This window comes from Saccostrea cucullata, unplaced genomic scaffold (assembly GCF_032062105.1).
Source record: "Saccostrea cucullata isolate Sc308-1 unplaced genomic scaffold, CSIRO_AGI_Scuc_v1 ctg69, whole genome shotgun sequence".
Classification (NCBI taxonomy): domain Eukaryota; kingdom Metazoa; phylum Mollusca; class Bivalvia; order Ostreida; family Ostreidae; genus Saccostrea; species Saccostrea cuccullata.
Genome location: NW_026939160.1, coordinates 797426 through 813021, shown reverse-complemented (window position 1 = coordinate 813021; position 15596 = coordinate 797426). Strand labels below are relative to the sequence as shown.

The window sequence follows — 15596 nt, the reverse complement described above, 5'->3', positions numbered from 1 at the left end:
TATCACTGTTCGTTCGGCATATCTATGGTAAATGTTAAGAATGTTTCTAAGTAATTACTGTATACATATATTTAAAGACGTTTTATCAGTTTACCACGTATAGAAAGGTGAGTGATTCATGATTCTTAATTCAACTACCAACGAAATCCAACATTTATAATTTTTATCCAAATAAAAGCAGACATATTAATCATATTAATAATACATAATTCAATTTTTAGCCCGATAAAATGTAGTTTGTCGTGTGATCGTCATATTGTAAGAAATATGGGCAACTTTGGGTTAGAGTCCTTCCGGATTTTAAACTTTTTTGTTGGTTACTTCTATTTCATTGAAATTTTATTACATACTTAAAAGTCATAAATACAGGTATTTCACATATTCTACATGCCTAATGTCACATTAGCAGTATCGGCACCACACTCCTTGTATATAAAACCTCAAAAACAGTACATGTGATAACACACATATATTTTTTTTCTCTTAGTTTTATAGTTTTAAAGTTTTGAGGCACCATCGCTTATCATAACTTTACACTTAGCATGCTTTGCACGGTTCTCCATGAGCTGTTTTACTGTGTTGGTCCCGACACAGTAAAATTTTCTCCGACACAGTAACGATTCAAATTTCTTGCGTGTAAAACAGTAAAAATTTTGCAGTCAATGTACCTTTCTGTGATAATCTGAAATTTAATCGAAACAAATAAATTCTCTCTTTCAGAAACATAATTAATCAAACAATTCTACCGTCTTTCAATTCTGAAAAGTATCTATAGAGCACTTAATTAGGGATTCACCTTGCTTAATCAATTACCTTCAAGACCCTTGCCGGACTTTGCGGATGAAGAAACAAAGACAAATAATTTGTTTTCACATTCCATGTAACGATTGTTTGGTAGTTGCAATAAAAATGCATTGCATTATTTTTAAGAAATATTTAAGTAAGTCTTTTCTATAGAGCTACGGCTCTAGAGTTATGTTGGCACTATACATGTATATCAAACATAACATCGTACCGAAATCATTTAACTGATGTAAATGAATTGTTTAAAATTTTTAACATATTCAAGGAAGTCTTAAAAATATTTTACCATTCTGAAGTTTCTTTTTTTTCTTTTTTTTTTTGTAATTCAGTAATTCTATCAAGAAAACTGACAAATAATCACGGCAAATTTACTTTAAAAATATTACATAGTTCGACTGTTTCGACCAGAATTTCCTCTGCTTTTCAGAACGTATTTTTACTCTTATCAAGATGTACGGCCATACAATTTGTGTAACGAATTAGCGATTTTTAAAAAAGTTTATGCACGAGTTTTGTTATTTAGTGATTCAGTAGCGAATTTAATCGCGAAAATACCGCGAAATTTTAGTGCTTTGCGTAAACTCTACAACACAGTAAAATTTCAAACGATGGAGAACCTTGCTTTGGTTACTTAATACCCAGAGATTCTAAGGTATGGGGTAACAAAGAGAAAATGCATTTCCACTTTATAACCAATTTTGCACCCCATCCCACCCAACAAGAACTACTGACCCTGGGGCCACATATTTCAAAAGTTTGGAAATTTTATCATATTTTTTTTTTATCATTAATGGTTGATTAATACCAAAGAGCAGATTTCAAAGCATTAATTTATTTTCAGACTATGTACCCCTCCACCAGTACCCCTGACCCAGGGGCCCTGAAATAAACTGTTGGAAGAGGAACCTTTCTTCATCATAAATATGTACTTACATCATTGGCGCAATACACAGGACCAAAGGAAAAGATTTTCACAGAATCCATACATTTTCACCATATAATCAATAGAGCCCCCTCCCCTAACACCAGAAACCCTGACCCTGGAGCCATGAAATTAAAGAATTAATGTATTTTTACTATATACATGTAATCAATACAGCCTCGCCCTAACACCAGAAACCCCGACCCAGGGGCCATAAAATTCACAATTTTGGAAGAGGCATTCTTGCTATAACTATGTACCTAGTAAGTTTGTTTAATATCCTAATAGCAGCAGAAAAGATTTTTAAAGAAATAAATGTATTTTAACTATATATTCTATATAACCCCGCCCTAGCACTAGAACCCCTGACCCTAAGGCCATGAAATTCACAATTTTGGAAGAGGCAGCGTTATTCAACATTACTATATACTTGATTACTTTATTTAATGCCCAGGAGCAGAGAAGATTTTTACAGAAATAATTCATTTTCACTATATAATCCATTTACCCCGCCCTAGCACTAGACTCCCTGACCCTGGGGCCATCAATTTAACAATTTTGGTAGAGGACTCAGTGCTGATTACAATCATGCCAACCGTTTCACTGCTTGATGTCCCGGAGTAAAGATTTTTGGAGAGTGCATTAATTTTAGTGGTTTTGACCCCACCCCTCAGGCCCCAGGAGGGCAGGGACCATGAAATTCACAATTTTAGTTCCCCTTCACCCATAAATGCTTTGAGCCAAAATTGGTTAAACGGTTGCAGAGAAGCTGAAAATGTTCAAAATTAATGTTTAACGCACGACGCCGCACTAAACAGATAGGTCATCTGAGTTTCACTTGGAATATTGCTGACCTTGAGTAATTTTTTTTTCTAGTCAATGCATTATGACGTCATAGATTGCATCATTTCGTACATTGTTAACGTTCCTTTTGAAAATTTTTCACCCATTTGGAAACACCACCTCTTACCGGTGGAGAGCTGCAAAGTTTGTCCCATACTCGGCACTAAGAACCATTGAGTAGGGAGGGATCTATTTTTCGTGCCAGCACCCACTGCGAAACAAGACATTGGTGTACACGGTCTCATCCAAAGGACCGGTTTTCACTTCCCACGGTGGGATTCGAACCCGCGACGTAAGGATCAACTCGATCCTTACTTCGCGACTCTAGAGCAGACGCTCTAACCACTGCGCAACGCGGGGGACCTTTTTATAAACCGCCTTCCAAATAAATGTATGTTCTCAACTTCAGTTTTAGCAGTCTTTCATATAATAAAGAGACCTTGTTCATTTTCTTCAAAAATATCATTTACAGGTTTCATGAAGTTCTTTTGGATTTTGTGCAGGCAGTAGAGAAAACGATTAGCCACAGAATAAACAAAACAAATTAAATTTATTTTTTAAAAAAACCCAGAAAATATCACAAACAACACACTTTCGCGCACCCTCTCTCGCAAAGAAAAAATTTAACTAATTAAAATTGCAAATCAGATAATATTGACAATGAAATAGAGATTTATGTTTAAACACAATCAATTGTCAGTAAAACAGATGTTGGTTTCAAAACATAAATTATAACTTTACTTAAAACAATCAAAAAGAAAAATCAAAACTGTATTGATGAAGTTTTCGCAGAAAAAAATCACTAGAAAATAAACAATATATGTACATGTAACTATGAAATCTGTTAAATGTTAATTCTATTTTCTTATCAATGTTTTATTTCTTTAAACAGAATTGGAAGTTAAGATTTTGTCTATTTAGGGACGCGATTGCAAGGCGTCACGTGACCGACTCATGTGGTGATTAAAAAAAGAATATTTGCTGTAAGCATTTCCGGAAAAAGGGGCGTGATAGGAATAATTGATTTTAATATTAGAATTTTATTGAGGATTGTTTACCACAGGATCTACATCTTTGTATAAATCATTTCGTGGGAGATTCAGAAGGCGTGATTTGCTGGTAAATATTGATGAACGAAAGCGATTTAGATAGACTAGTAAGGCCTAAAGAATATATTTTTTAAAAACATTGCAGAGGAATTTGTTTTCCCCTAAAAGATCTTTTTATTAGCATTTTTAACACTGACATCGACCATGTACATAAAATCATCGTCGCATACATAGCGTAAATGATTGTTGTAAAATGTATTATGCGTACGCGTCATATTGAAATACAACACTTTTTCTGAAAGAATGCCAGAGAGGGAAGTATGTACATTAGAAAAGAAAAAAATTGAACCCATCATGCTCACAGGAATATATTTGAAAAATGAATTTAATTCTTGAAAAATCACAAGGACATGAAACAGACGTTTCACTCCGGCATATTTCATGAAGCGACACAAAACTCAAAAGTTATTTCATTCAACAATTATTTTTGAAATAAAACAACTTACAGTGACTTACATCGTCCGAAACCCACGGGTGATCTCGTCTTTACTTATCACCCGTGGGCAAAATCGTCGTATGTAATTAAATATGCATGGGTCATTTGATTGGCCGCATCACAGAGTCGCGATGCGAAACAATGAATCACAGTTCACGTTATGTATGCATGTTCGACATTGCCAAAAACATGAAAAACTCATTCCGTAGTTAACACAGCTGATAAATCCACTCACCGGTGCATTTTGCAGTTAGAAAGAGGTACTTATTCATAATACCTGACGGATATTAATGTCAGTGACCTGTACGAATTGACTGTCATTGTTTTAAATCAAACTTCGCACGTTTTAACGAGCGTCAAAATATTTATCATAAATAGCAAAGTAATAAACGTATTTTTCAAAATTGAAGAGCTCCAACTTTCTGATTGGTTGACTAAAAACAACAAATTAGCATATTTTACGGCGATTTTTCGGTGAGTTTGCCCACGGGTGATAAGTAAATACGAGATCACCCGTGGGTTTCCGACGATGAGTGACTTATAGTTTTGACCAGAGTTTTGATGTCAAGTGTGGCATTATGACGTCACAATGGAAATACTGCTCATCCATGTACATGAGAAAAAGAAGTGTTCAGTAACTTACAGGGAAGAAGGGAAAAAAAAATATTTTGAAAATATTTAAAACTAATTACTATAAATTGCAAAATAAGATTATTTACGTAAAAATAATATTTATTTTAAAATATATATTACAAATACAAGTTCTAGTCATGTAGCCCTAGCTGCAATAATGTAGCCCTCTCCCTCTTTTTTTTTTTTTTTGGGGGGGGGGGGGGGGCTACAACTCCTTAGGATCTCCGTAATGGTGCAGCTGCGGAAGCGATTCGCACCCGCACGGATTTCGGCTCAAATTGTCAGTAAATGGCTAATTTATTAACATTTCTTATCTTGACTCCAAAAATGTAGATATCCAAGACACAAATCAATCCAAAAATTTACAGAACAATCCATATATCAATTATTTTTCGTGTATGTCAACATCACAACTTAAATTTATCCGCCATGTTTACTGACCTTGACAGATTTTATTCTGGGACAGCCAGTGAGATTGAGGATCTATAGGGAGCGGATTTCTTTGGAATTACCTTATTTCTTTACCTTACTTTATTCGCTGTTTACGAAAAAATAACACATGGAATGATTTTATTTATCGATGTTTAATGATACTATTCATCAAAATTACTTATAAACACCGAAACCTGCTTTATTTAGTTATTCTAAATTTCAAACGCAAGTCTCGGTACGTCACGCGTGAACTGTCATGGCTGTTGAAGATAAACACGAACTTGGCGAAGATTTATTTTAGATGTTTTTCGCGTTTAACGGGTTTTGTTGTCGACAGTGAATAAAAATCTCGTCTAGTTAGATGTAAGTTGAATGTAAAAACTATTTTTTCTGCCTGCCGTCGCCCGTATTTAAAAAATACTTTTGCACCATTACAGAGATGCTGTGGAATTGTAGCCCTCTCCAGAAAACATCATTAAAAAAAATCGGAGAGGGCTACATTATTGCAGCTATGTAGCCCCTTTTCATTCAATGTGTTCAAGTGTCTGACCCCCCTCCCCCCTTCCGATTCCAGGTCAGAAGAAACCTCGCTGAGTGTTCAAAGCATGAAGAATTTGGCCTTGGACAACTGTGCACTGGTTTAGAATATATGTATTTATACTGATATAGTGTAACAGAATGAATGTTTTGGAGATTAGAGTTTAAATATTGCAAGTTATTTTCGTGGCCATTGTCCATGATACGTAAATTTCATTCTGCTTTACATATAAAATGAGCAACAACTGCAAGATTTTCAGAGAAAAGGTATTTATTTATCTATACATATTGCTTTTATAGTCTTTAAACAGATTTTGCATATTTTAGATCCAGCAACAAATCATCATATGAAAATCTGTAAAATCATTTTATATTCTAGGAAGGGGGGTGTACTGAAATGCGTGTAGCTATAAAATGAATCTGATTACCTTACTTCATATTTTAAAGACTTGTTAATTATTCTTTATAAGTTTTGGGAAAATTTTGGTAAAATTATTCTTTATGAATAAAAGGCAAAAATTATATACAATTTTTATATTTTATATATACAAAAGTACAAATTAGTTACATAAGGAAAGAAATTGAAAAAAATGTACGATTTTAATCGTTAATTTGAGAGAATTTACAAGACAGTAAATATGTAAGCTTTAATGTAAAAATCAATTTAAAAAGAAAAACACTGAAGGTACATGCATAATCAAAGACCACATTACAAAAATATAATAATTATATAAACAAAATATATATCTGTAACAAACATCTTTATTACCAGGAAAAGGAAGTAAGTGTGTATATATATAATTATTTAAATGACGCCATCTGACCAGTAAAAACAGAGCAAGGAATTTACAGAAATGTCAACACAAAGAAATAAAAAAAAATCAATTATTTTAATATGATAAGTAAATAAAAAGGGAATTTTGTTTTAAGACATGCAATATTGGAGAGAGGAGAATTAAAATGTGATTACATTACCAGTTGCAATTTGAAATGTTTTTTTTTAATCAATTTTAGTTGCCAAGAATATTTATTTTAAAATATATATTACAAATACAAGTTCTAGTCATGTAGCCCCTTTTTGTTCAATGTGTTGGAGGAGGGGGGGGGGTCTGCCCCCCCCCCCTTACCTTCCAGGTCAAAATATATATTCGCTAAGTGTTCAAAGCAAAATAAAAATTTGGCCTTGGACAACTTTGCAAAACAATTTGTTTAGAATATATGTATTTTTACTGATATAGTAACGGAATGAATGTTTTGGAGATTAGAGTTTAAATATTGCAAGTTATTTTCGTGGCCATTGTCCATGATAGATAAATTTCATTCTGCTATAATACATATAAAATGAGCAACAACTGCAAGATTTTCAGAGAAACACAAAGTATTTATTTATCTATACATATTGCTTTTATAGTCTTCAGGCACGTAGTATTGGAAAGGATGGGATTACATTCGTTGCAAAATAAGATTATTTACGGATAACATTACCTTTACTTTTAGAAATATATATTACTGAAAGGAAGGTTGGCCCCCCCCTTTTCATTTCAGCACAGTGTTCAGTAGTGTGATAAAGAAAAGTTACCCCAAAAAGTTTGAATTGAAAGATAGTTGGTCTTGAAAAAAGAATTTGGCACTCCCCCCCCCCCCCCCCCCCCCCCCAGAATATATGATTTTCGATATAGGGAAAATTTTAATATTTGGTTTAAATATTTTTTTTTTTTTTTTTTTTTGTTTTTTTTTTTTTCCTTGTAAAATTTTTCTGTTAATTAAAAAAAAAATTTACCCGGCTGCCCCCCCCCCCCCCACTTTCAAAAACGATGCTACGTGCTTTTATAGTCTTTAAACAGATTTTGTATATTTTAGATCCAGCAACAAATCATCATATGAAAATCTATGAAATCATTTAATATTCTAGGAAGGGGGAGTGTACTGAAATGCGTGTAGCTATAAAATGAATCTGATTACCTTACTTCATATTTTAACCGTAAGTCACTTGTAATAATTAGTACAGCATATATAAGTTTTGGGAAAATTCATTTGGTATTTTTTGTCTAGACGTTAAAAACTGCTTTTGAAAATATTACTGCAAATTTACAATCAGTACTTTCCCGAAAAACGGTGGCATTACTACATCAATCAATAGATTCCGATACAATTTTTATTTTGAATAAATATAAAGCATATTATTTAATATCTGGAAGAATTATTTTATTTTGTTTCAATTTTGATGCTTGTATGGCATTTAAAAAATTACCTCATAAATATCAAAAAATTGAAAAATGGTGGTTACCATGGCAACCATAACTTCGTTATAACCCTGATTACCATGGTTGATATTATCATATTATGGTATCATTGACGTAAGGTAAATTATATGTAACCAGAAGTCTCTGTCAAGACTGTAGCTCTACTGGTTTATACTAATATAACAATGGAAAAGAGGAGTAGCAATTGGGACTTGAAACTTGAATACTGCAGTAAATAGATTAATGATTTTTTGATTAAGTCACTTTTTGTGGTAATATTGCAATAAAACTGCAACTGTAGGAGTAGCTTCTAATAAAATTTTACAGAATTATTAATTTTAGTTACCATGGTAACATCATTCATAAAATAAAATTTTAAAAAACCAATAAAGACAATAATGTATCGTAGTGTAGTCTTCATGCATGCCACATTATATTATAATCAGACTAAAACTGTATCTGGAATAGCATTTTTAAAGTATTTTACAGAAATTTCTAATTTTTTAGTTTCCACGGCAATACTGTTCATCAAAATCAAAAACCGATATAGAGAATTATGTATCTTAGTATAGTCTACTTGTGTGCCAATGAAGTTATACTGAAATTAGACTAAAACTGTGGGAGGAGTAGCATTTTGAAAGCATTTCAGAGAAATTTCTACTTTTAGTAACCACGGCAACACGTACCGTTCATGGAAATTAATCAAAAACCGATGCACAGAATTATGTATCTTAGTATAGTCTAATTGTGTGCCAAGTGATATTGAAATCGGAACAAAACTTAAGGAGGAGTAGCATTTTGAAAGCATTTCACAGAAATTGCTATTTTTAGTAACCACGGCAACATCGTTCATCGAAATCAAAAAACCGATGCACAGAATTATGTTTCTTAGTATAGTCTACTTGTGTACCAAGTTATATTGAAATCGGACAAAAACTGTAAGGGGAGTAGCATTTTGAAAAATTGTTTACAGACAGACGGACGGACGGACGAACGACGGACGCATTACTATCGCATAAGCTCTTCTGGTCTCTGACCAGTAGAGCTAAACATAAAATATTTTATAAATTGAACTCAAAAAGCAAAGACTAGGAACAGCTCGCCTGCGCGAGTGCAACAGACTTTTATTCATTACATATAGTACATCAGAAACCAGAAGCCTCTGTCGCGACTGTAGCTCTACTGGTTTATACTTCAAACAAAGGAAGAGAAAAGTAGCAGTTTGGACTTGAAACTTTAAAACAGCAATAAATAGAATAATGATCCTTCATTAAATCATTTTTGGTGGCAAAATTGCAATAAGACTACAACTGTAGGAGTAGCTTTTAATAAAATTTTAAAGTTTTTTCAATTTTAGTTACCATGGCAACACAATTCATCAAAATAATTTAAAAAAAAAACAATAAAATCAAAAATGTATCATAGTGTAGTCTACATGCATGCACATTATATCATAATCAAACTAAAGCTGTATTTGTAATAGCATTTTTAAATTATTTTACGGAAATTTCTAGTTTTAGTTACCATGGCATCACCCTTCATTGAAATGAAAAATCGATGCACAGAATTATGTATCTTAGTATAGTCTACTTGTGTGCCAAGTTACATTGTATATTCAAATCAGACCAAAACTGTAGGAGGAGTAGCATTTTGAAAGCATTTCACAGAAATTGCTATTTTTAGTAACCACGGCAACACCGTACATCGAAATCAAAAACCGATGCACAGTATTATGTATCTTAGTATAGTCTACTTGTGTGCCAAGTTATACTGAAATAAGACCAATTTAGATTTATTGTCTTTATTTTTTTTAAATTTATTTTGAAAAATAATATTGCTATGGTAACGAAAATTGGAAATTCTTTAAAATTTTATTAAAAGCTACTCCTACAGTTGTAGTCTTATTGCAATATTGCCACAAAAAAGTGACTTAATCAAGGATCATTTTTCTATGTATTTCTGTTTTAAAGTTTCAAGTCCCAATTGCTACTTTTCCTTTGTTATTAGTATAAACCAGTAGAGCTACTGGTGTTGGTTACCCCCCCCCCTTTCAATTTGCCTCCGACGCCCATGAAGATAATAAGCATAATTAAACTTCATCACAACAAGTGTGTTAGAGAAAAGTACATGAATCGACTATTTTAGGATCAAGGCAATTTACATGTAATAATTCAAATCAAATGCACTGAAATTACAATTTTGAATACTGAATGTGTAGCAATCAAGTATACGAACGTAGAATTTCCAGGAAACAATGACATCGTATAATAAACATATTTATCATCGGAAAATCCATTTCTATAGTAACTGTAAACAGCTGTGTTTCTTAGAGGGTAGTGACTGACAATATATGAATTAAAATGGTAAATATTTATGCAAAACAAAAAAGTAGATGAACAAAATTCAAACACCCACAAGTTACAATGTATTGAAATCCCAGATTTTCACTTTTATAGACTTACTTCTATTTTGTTATCATGAATTAGATGCGAAAAATAACAATGATTTGATTTTAGATAATAAAATTTCCAGGGGGTGTCTATACATTCGAGAGACATGTTTTATCAAAATCACACGAAGCGTTTACTCTAATTAGTACATGTATTAAGGAATTCTTCTTTGTGATTCATTTAAAAACAGTTTTTCCAATACACATGCATCATTTGTTTTATTGCATCCGATCAATTCCTATAAGCATTCACATACATAATTAATCAGCTAGATGGAAGCGTGCATATATCAGTCACAAAAAAATATTTTTGTCTAGTAATACAATCGAGTTTGAAAGAGATAAAATGAAGAAGAATGATGAGACCTACAATTCAAGTTCTTTAAAACATTTTCTCAAGGACATTCCACAAGCTCTGGCGTGTACTGTATTTGTCAAATCATAACAGTTCAACGTGATCAAAGAAAAGTAACTTGAGTTATTACTTGTATACTAGTACATAAACTTAAGATTTCCAAAGCAAAACTGGGGTCAGTGGAGTCATGTTCTCTATATCTCCGTAATTATTTTGAGTCTCTTCAAATCTTATAAATTTATTTTCATTGCTGAAGCATGGAGCGTTTGTCATTTTATGGATGTTATACAAATTATGAAAATATAACTTGTCACATTCTTAATAGTTATTGTCATGTATGGTAGTAGCATTTTTGCACAAAGTTTCTATTTATTATTTCCAAATTTCAACTCCAGGAATATCGAAATCGTTTCAAAATCTACAGACGATTTTATCGTGAAAGGAAAAATCGTACTAGTGTGAGAAAATATATACAACTTTTATATTTACAAATTGGTTACAAAAGGAAAGAAAATAAAAAGAATGTACGATTTTAGTCGTTAATTTGACGGAATTTAGAAGACAGCTAATATATTAGCTTTAATGTAAAAATCAATTTAAAAAGAAAAACACTTAATAAGGTACATGTATAATCAAAGAGCGCATTACATATATATACTAATTATTATAAACAAAATATATACATAAAGGTACATATGACAAATATCTTTATTATTACCAACCGATTCCCACTGTGGGATGTGGAGACCGGTCCTTCGGACGAGACCATATAAACCGAGGCCTTGTGTCGAAGTAGGTGCTGGCACGAATAATATCCCGCTTAATGGCCGTCAATGTCGAGTATAGGTCAAAATGTAGATCTCCACCGGTAAGTGGTGGCGTCTCCATATGAATGAAAAATTCTCGAGAGGGGGTTAAACAACATACAATCAATCTTTATTACCAGAAAAAGGAATTAATTGTATATATATTTAGAGGACGACCAGTAAAATTAAACAGCTAAATTATATTATCAATATTTGCTGCAGTGTAATCTTTTTCATTATTATTCTTTATGAATAAAAGGCAAAAACTATATACAATTTTTATATTTTATATATACAAAAGTACAAATTGGTTACATAAGGAAAGAAACTGAAAAAAATGTATGATTTTAATCGTTAATTTGAGAGAATTTACAAGACAGTAAATATGTAAGCTTTAATGTAAAAATCATATTATATATATATATATATATATATATATATATATATATATATATATATATATATATATATATATATATATATATATATATATATGAAAAACACTGAAGGTACATATTATCAATATTTAATCAAAGACCACATTACAAAAATATAATAATTATATAAACAAAATATATATATATGTAACAAACATCTTTATTACCAGGAAAAGGAAGTAGTAAGTGTATATATATAATTATTTAAAGGATGATCGACCAATAAAAAAACATGGAATTTACAGTAATGTCAACACAAAGAACAAAAAAAATTATGAATACTATGTAAATAAAAAGGGAATTATTCAATTTATAATAAATAAATATATACAAAAGTACATTGCGATATTGGAAAGGATTTTAATCGTTAATTCGAAGAATTACATTCGTAAATATGTAAGCTTTAATGAAACATATTTCATGAGGTATTTATTCTATAATAATTATATAAACATATATATATATGTAACAATGTGTGTATATATATAAGTATACAATTATGCACTGTACTTATATAAAAAGGGAATATTTTGTTTCTGATACAAATTCTGTTGGCTTTGCAACTTTATTATATCAAATCTATCAAAAAATTATCAAATCGATTTCTTTTGTCATAAATGTAATCTGTTAACCACAAAAATCAATGCGTTTAAAAACTCAACTACCCAATATAAAAGAGCATTGTAAATCAATTTTAAACATCTGCATGTACAGGACTTTTTGATTTTATAAATTGAAGGTATGAATAGAATTTTTTTTTTACATCTTCGTTCTGAGATATACGATATTCTTCAAATAAAAAAATGTGCAATTCTAGGATGAAATGCTCCTTACATAACAAACACAATGAAGCCCAAAGAGATGGTCCCCTACGAAACGCATTGTGTTGAAGTTTAAGGCTGTCCTAACTTAATCATTAGTGCTCAAACATAAACATGAAATATAATTACATTTAACACTTTAAATTTCATTTCACTTCATTTACATGTAATTGTATTGTTCCAATTTTGGATTTGATTATTATTTTTTATCTTCATATCTCTTTTGTTTGAAAGTAAGAAATTAAAAAACAACTGTAACTGAATTATGCATCCCTGATTTTTATACACGAGTATAAAATCAATACTTTGTAAAGGTATTGAAACTTGTACATTTCAGGTTCCAACCACAATCTACTCGTGTAAAACAAAAACTTTTTTAAAAGTGGAACTACTTTTATAGATATCTTAGCGAGAGAAAATTAAACACTATAAACAATGAAACCGTACATGTAATCTTGTTGGCTTTGTCAAAGACATTGGGGTCAAACTTGAAGCAGTTCTGTTTCCCATCAATCACCTGGAAGCTCTGAGCCTCGCAGAATGATGTTCCATTCTGATATAGAGCACCTGTTAAAGAGTCAATATCAAAAACGTATACAGATATTTGATCAATAAAACGTAAATACCTCTAACAAATACGGATTACAGATTTTTCAACTTTTCAGCAACAGCCAAAAAATGAAACGGTTTTATTTTAAATGGACATAAACGCTTGTTTTAATATAGACATACATCAAGGCACAACTCGAATTTATCATTTGTAAGAACAAAGAATATGTATATTCAGAATAAGTATTATGGAAATATAATGTCAAGAAAAAAATATTTTGAAACAAATTTGCCAATTACTACAGATTGTTAATTGAATAAATAAGCATTACCGTACCTATTCTTTTTCCATCATAAAAAGCCCCTTGACAGTGGTGATAAACTGATTTGCAAAAGTCCGTGCAAACATGAACTTTTCTTTCTTCATCTCTGAAATAATCAAGATGAAAAAAATTAAAATACATAATATTTTTAAAATAGTGTTTTTTTTTTCAGGAATGAAAACATATTTAATGATATTTTAGAATGCATTTCACAAAAAAAGGTTAGACTGATAAGGTGTATAAGTTTTTTTTGTTACATGTATATACGGGTATTTATATTTGTTCCTTAGACCAAGTTGTAAAAGTTCTTTGTTTGCAGTTGCCGATCTATAATTTTTTAAGTGGGTAGGTAGGTAGGCATTCTTGTTTTTAATTACATTTTTGGATATTTGCCAGATAACTTTTATTCTAGGTCTTATTTCCATATTCATGTATTTCATCCATATGAACTTTGTTAATTTATAATAATCAATTCACTTTCGATTTAAGTTAACCTATTTGAAAACACTTAATATTAAATTCCGAATTAAGGCTTAATAAAGAAAAACGAAGTTCCCTACTTGTGATACCAGTGTACTTGGTCTGGGGCACAGAAATAACACATCATGTAGTTCAGGTGATTGGTGCAGTCCCGGGAAGCTCCGTATAAAGGTGGCATTCCAGAGAAAACAGAGGTTACCTCTGTACGTTTACAGCAAGCTTTGGGGGCATACCATGTACAGTTTATTAGTCCCTCAACTTCTACGGCAAATCTTTTATTTTCTAAAAATATATAAATATTGTACATTGTTACATAATTTTTGCATGATTTGTAATTTTTATGATTTGAACAGTACATGATCGACCATTTCATTGCTAAATTCATGTTCATTTGTTATTCGAGACTTTCATGTATACGAGGGTCGTTTAAAAAGTTCGTAGACTTTTGTCCTAACTTTTTTTAAAACGTTATACGAATTTTTACACTCATTAACAAAATTTTGTTTTTTGTATATATTCTACTTTGCATGAACAACTGTTACAGTTCAAATGTCACTCGTTTTGGATTTAGTTTTTACTAACGTGTAGTCACTGCAGGCGCGGATCTAGAATTTTTTCCGGGGGATGGGGTCCACCCCAGCCAAAAGAAATTTTCCAATCCAGAAATTCCTTGGCAAGGAAAAAAATATGGGAAAAAACGTAACATTAAAAAAACATTGAATACAATTATTACTTATTATCACTTTTAAAAGATTGCACTATTTATTACATTGTTCGAAAAAAAAAATTAAAAATTCTGCAGAAGTAACATAAGGATTTTAATGTCGAATAAGCAAAATTTGGAAGATAAAGTTGACAATTCTTAGCACCATTCTTAGATGTACCGAACTGTTAGTGTATATATATTTTACTCTCGCATGTAAACACTGTGTACTCCGGAACTGCAAACATCTCCAAAATAGAAGGACAAAAATCAATAGAGTTGTATGCTGTGTTGAATGAAAAATCGAATGGTTCTTACCGAAATATGTGCAAGGTTTCTTGTCATGGTTGCGTTCGATGTGAAATTCAATTACTGAATTTTCGGCGATCGCCATGTCCGAAAAGGAAAGTATGAGGAATACCACCAGGTAATTCATTCTGAAGAACTCTTGCTGGTGTAATCATAAAGTCGGTATTTTAATCAAACTGGCTGAGAACCCAGCATCTGTACCAGACCAAATCAATATAGGAAATAGAGAGAGAGAGCAAATAAAGATAAAATTCAGGTCGGATTGCAGTCTTTTCCGGATGTATTTCAAGTTTTTAAGATATTTTTTTAAAAAGAAATAATCACTTTTTTTGTAGATCTTCAACCTTTTAATGAAAAGAATCCAATAGATTTTGACGACGTTTTCCATAGTTTTTCACGATTTAG

At 31.4% G+C, this 15596-nt stretch overlaps 1 protein-coding gene across 1 annotated transcript; it reads right to left on the bottom strand.

Moving 5' to 3' along the window:
* Nucleotides 1-13175: 13175 nt before the first annotated feature.
* Nucleotides 13176-15397, bottom strand: LOC134252366 (uncharacterized). Its single transcript, XM_062734831.1, has 4 exons — nucleotides 15201-15397; nucleotides 14260-14461; nucleotides 13714-13805; nucleotides 13176-13394 (listed from the first exon to the last, which is right to left on the bottom strand). The coding sequence occupies exons 1-4, from the start codon at nucleotides 15316-15318 to the stop codon at nucleotides 13222-13224; spliced, it is 585 nt and encodes a 194-aa protein (XP_062590815.1). The 5' UTR covers nucleotides 15319-15397; the 3' UTR covers nucleotides 13176-13221.
* Between the last annotated feature and the right edge of the window lie 199 nt (nucleotides 15398-15596).

Excerpts from the sequence above, each read along its gene's own strand:
- LOC134252366 (XM_062734831.1), bottom strand. The coding sequence starts at position 15,318 with ATGAATTACCTGGTGGTATTCCTCATACTTTCCTTTTCGGACATGGCG. Across the intron at positions 13,806-14,259 it reads CAAGTACACTGGTATCACAA|AGATGAAGAAAGAAAAGTTC; the intron begins GTAGGGAACTTC and ends TGATTATTTCAG. Across the intron at positions 13,395-13,713 it reads TTATGATGGAAAAAGAATAG|GTGCTCTATATCAGAATGGA; the intron begins GTACGGTAATGC and ends ACTCTTTAACAG.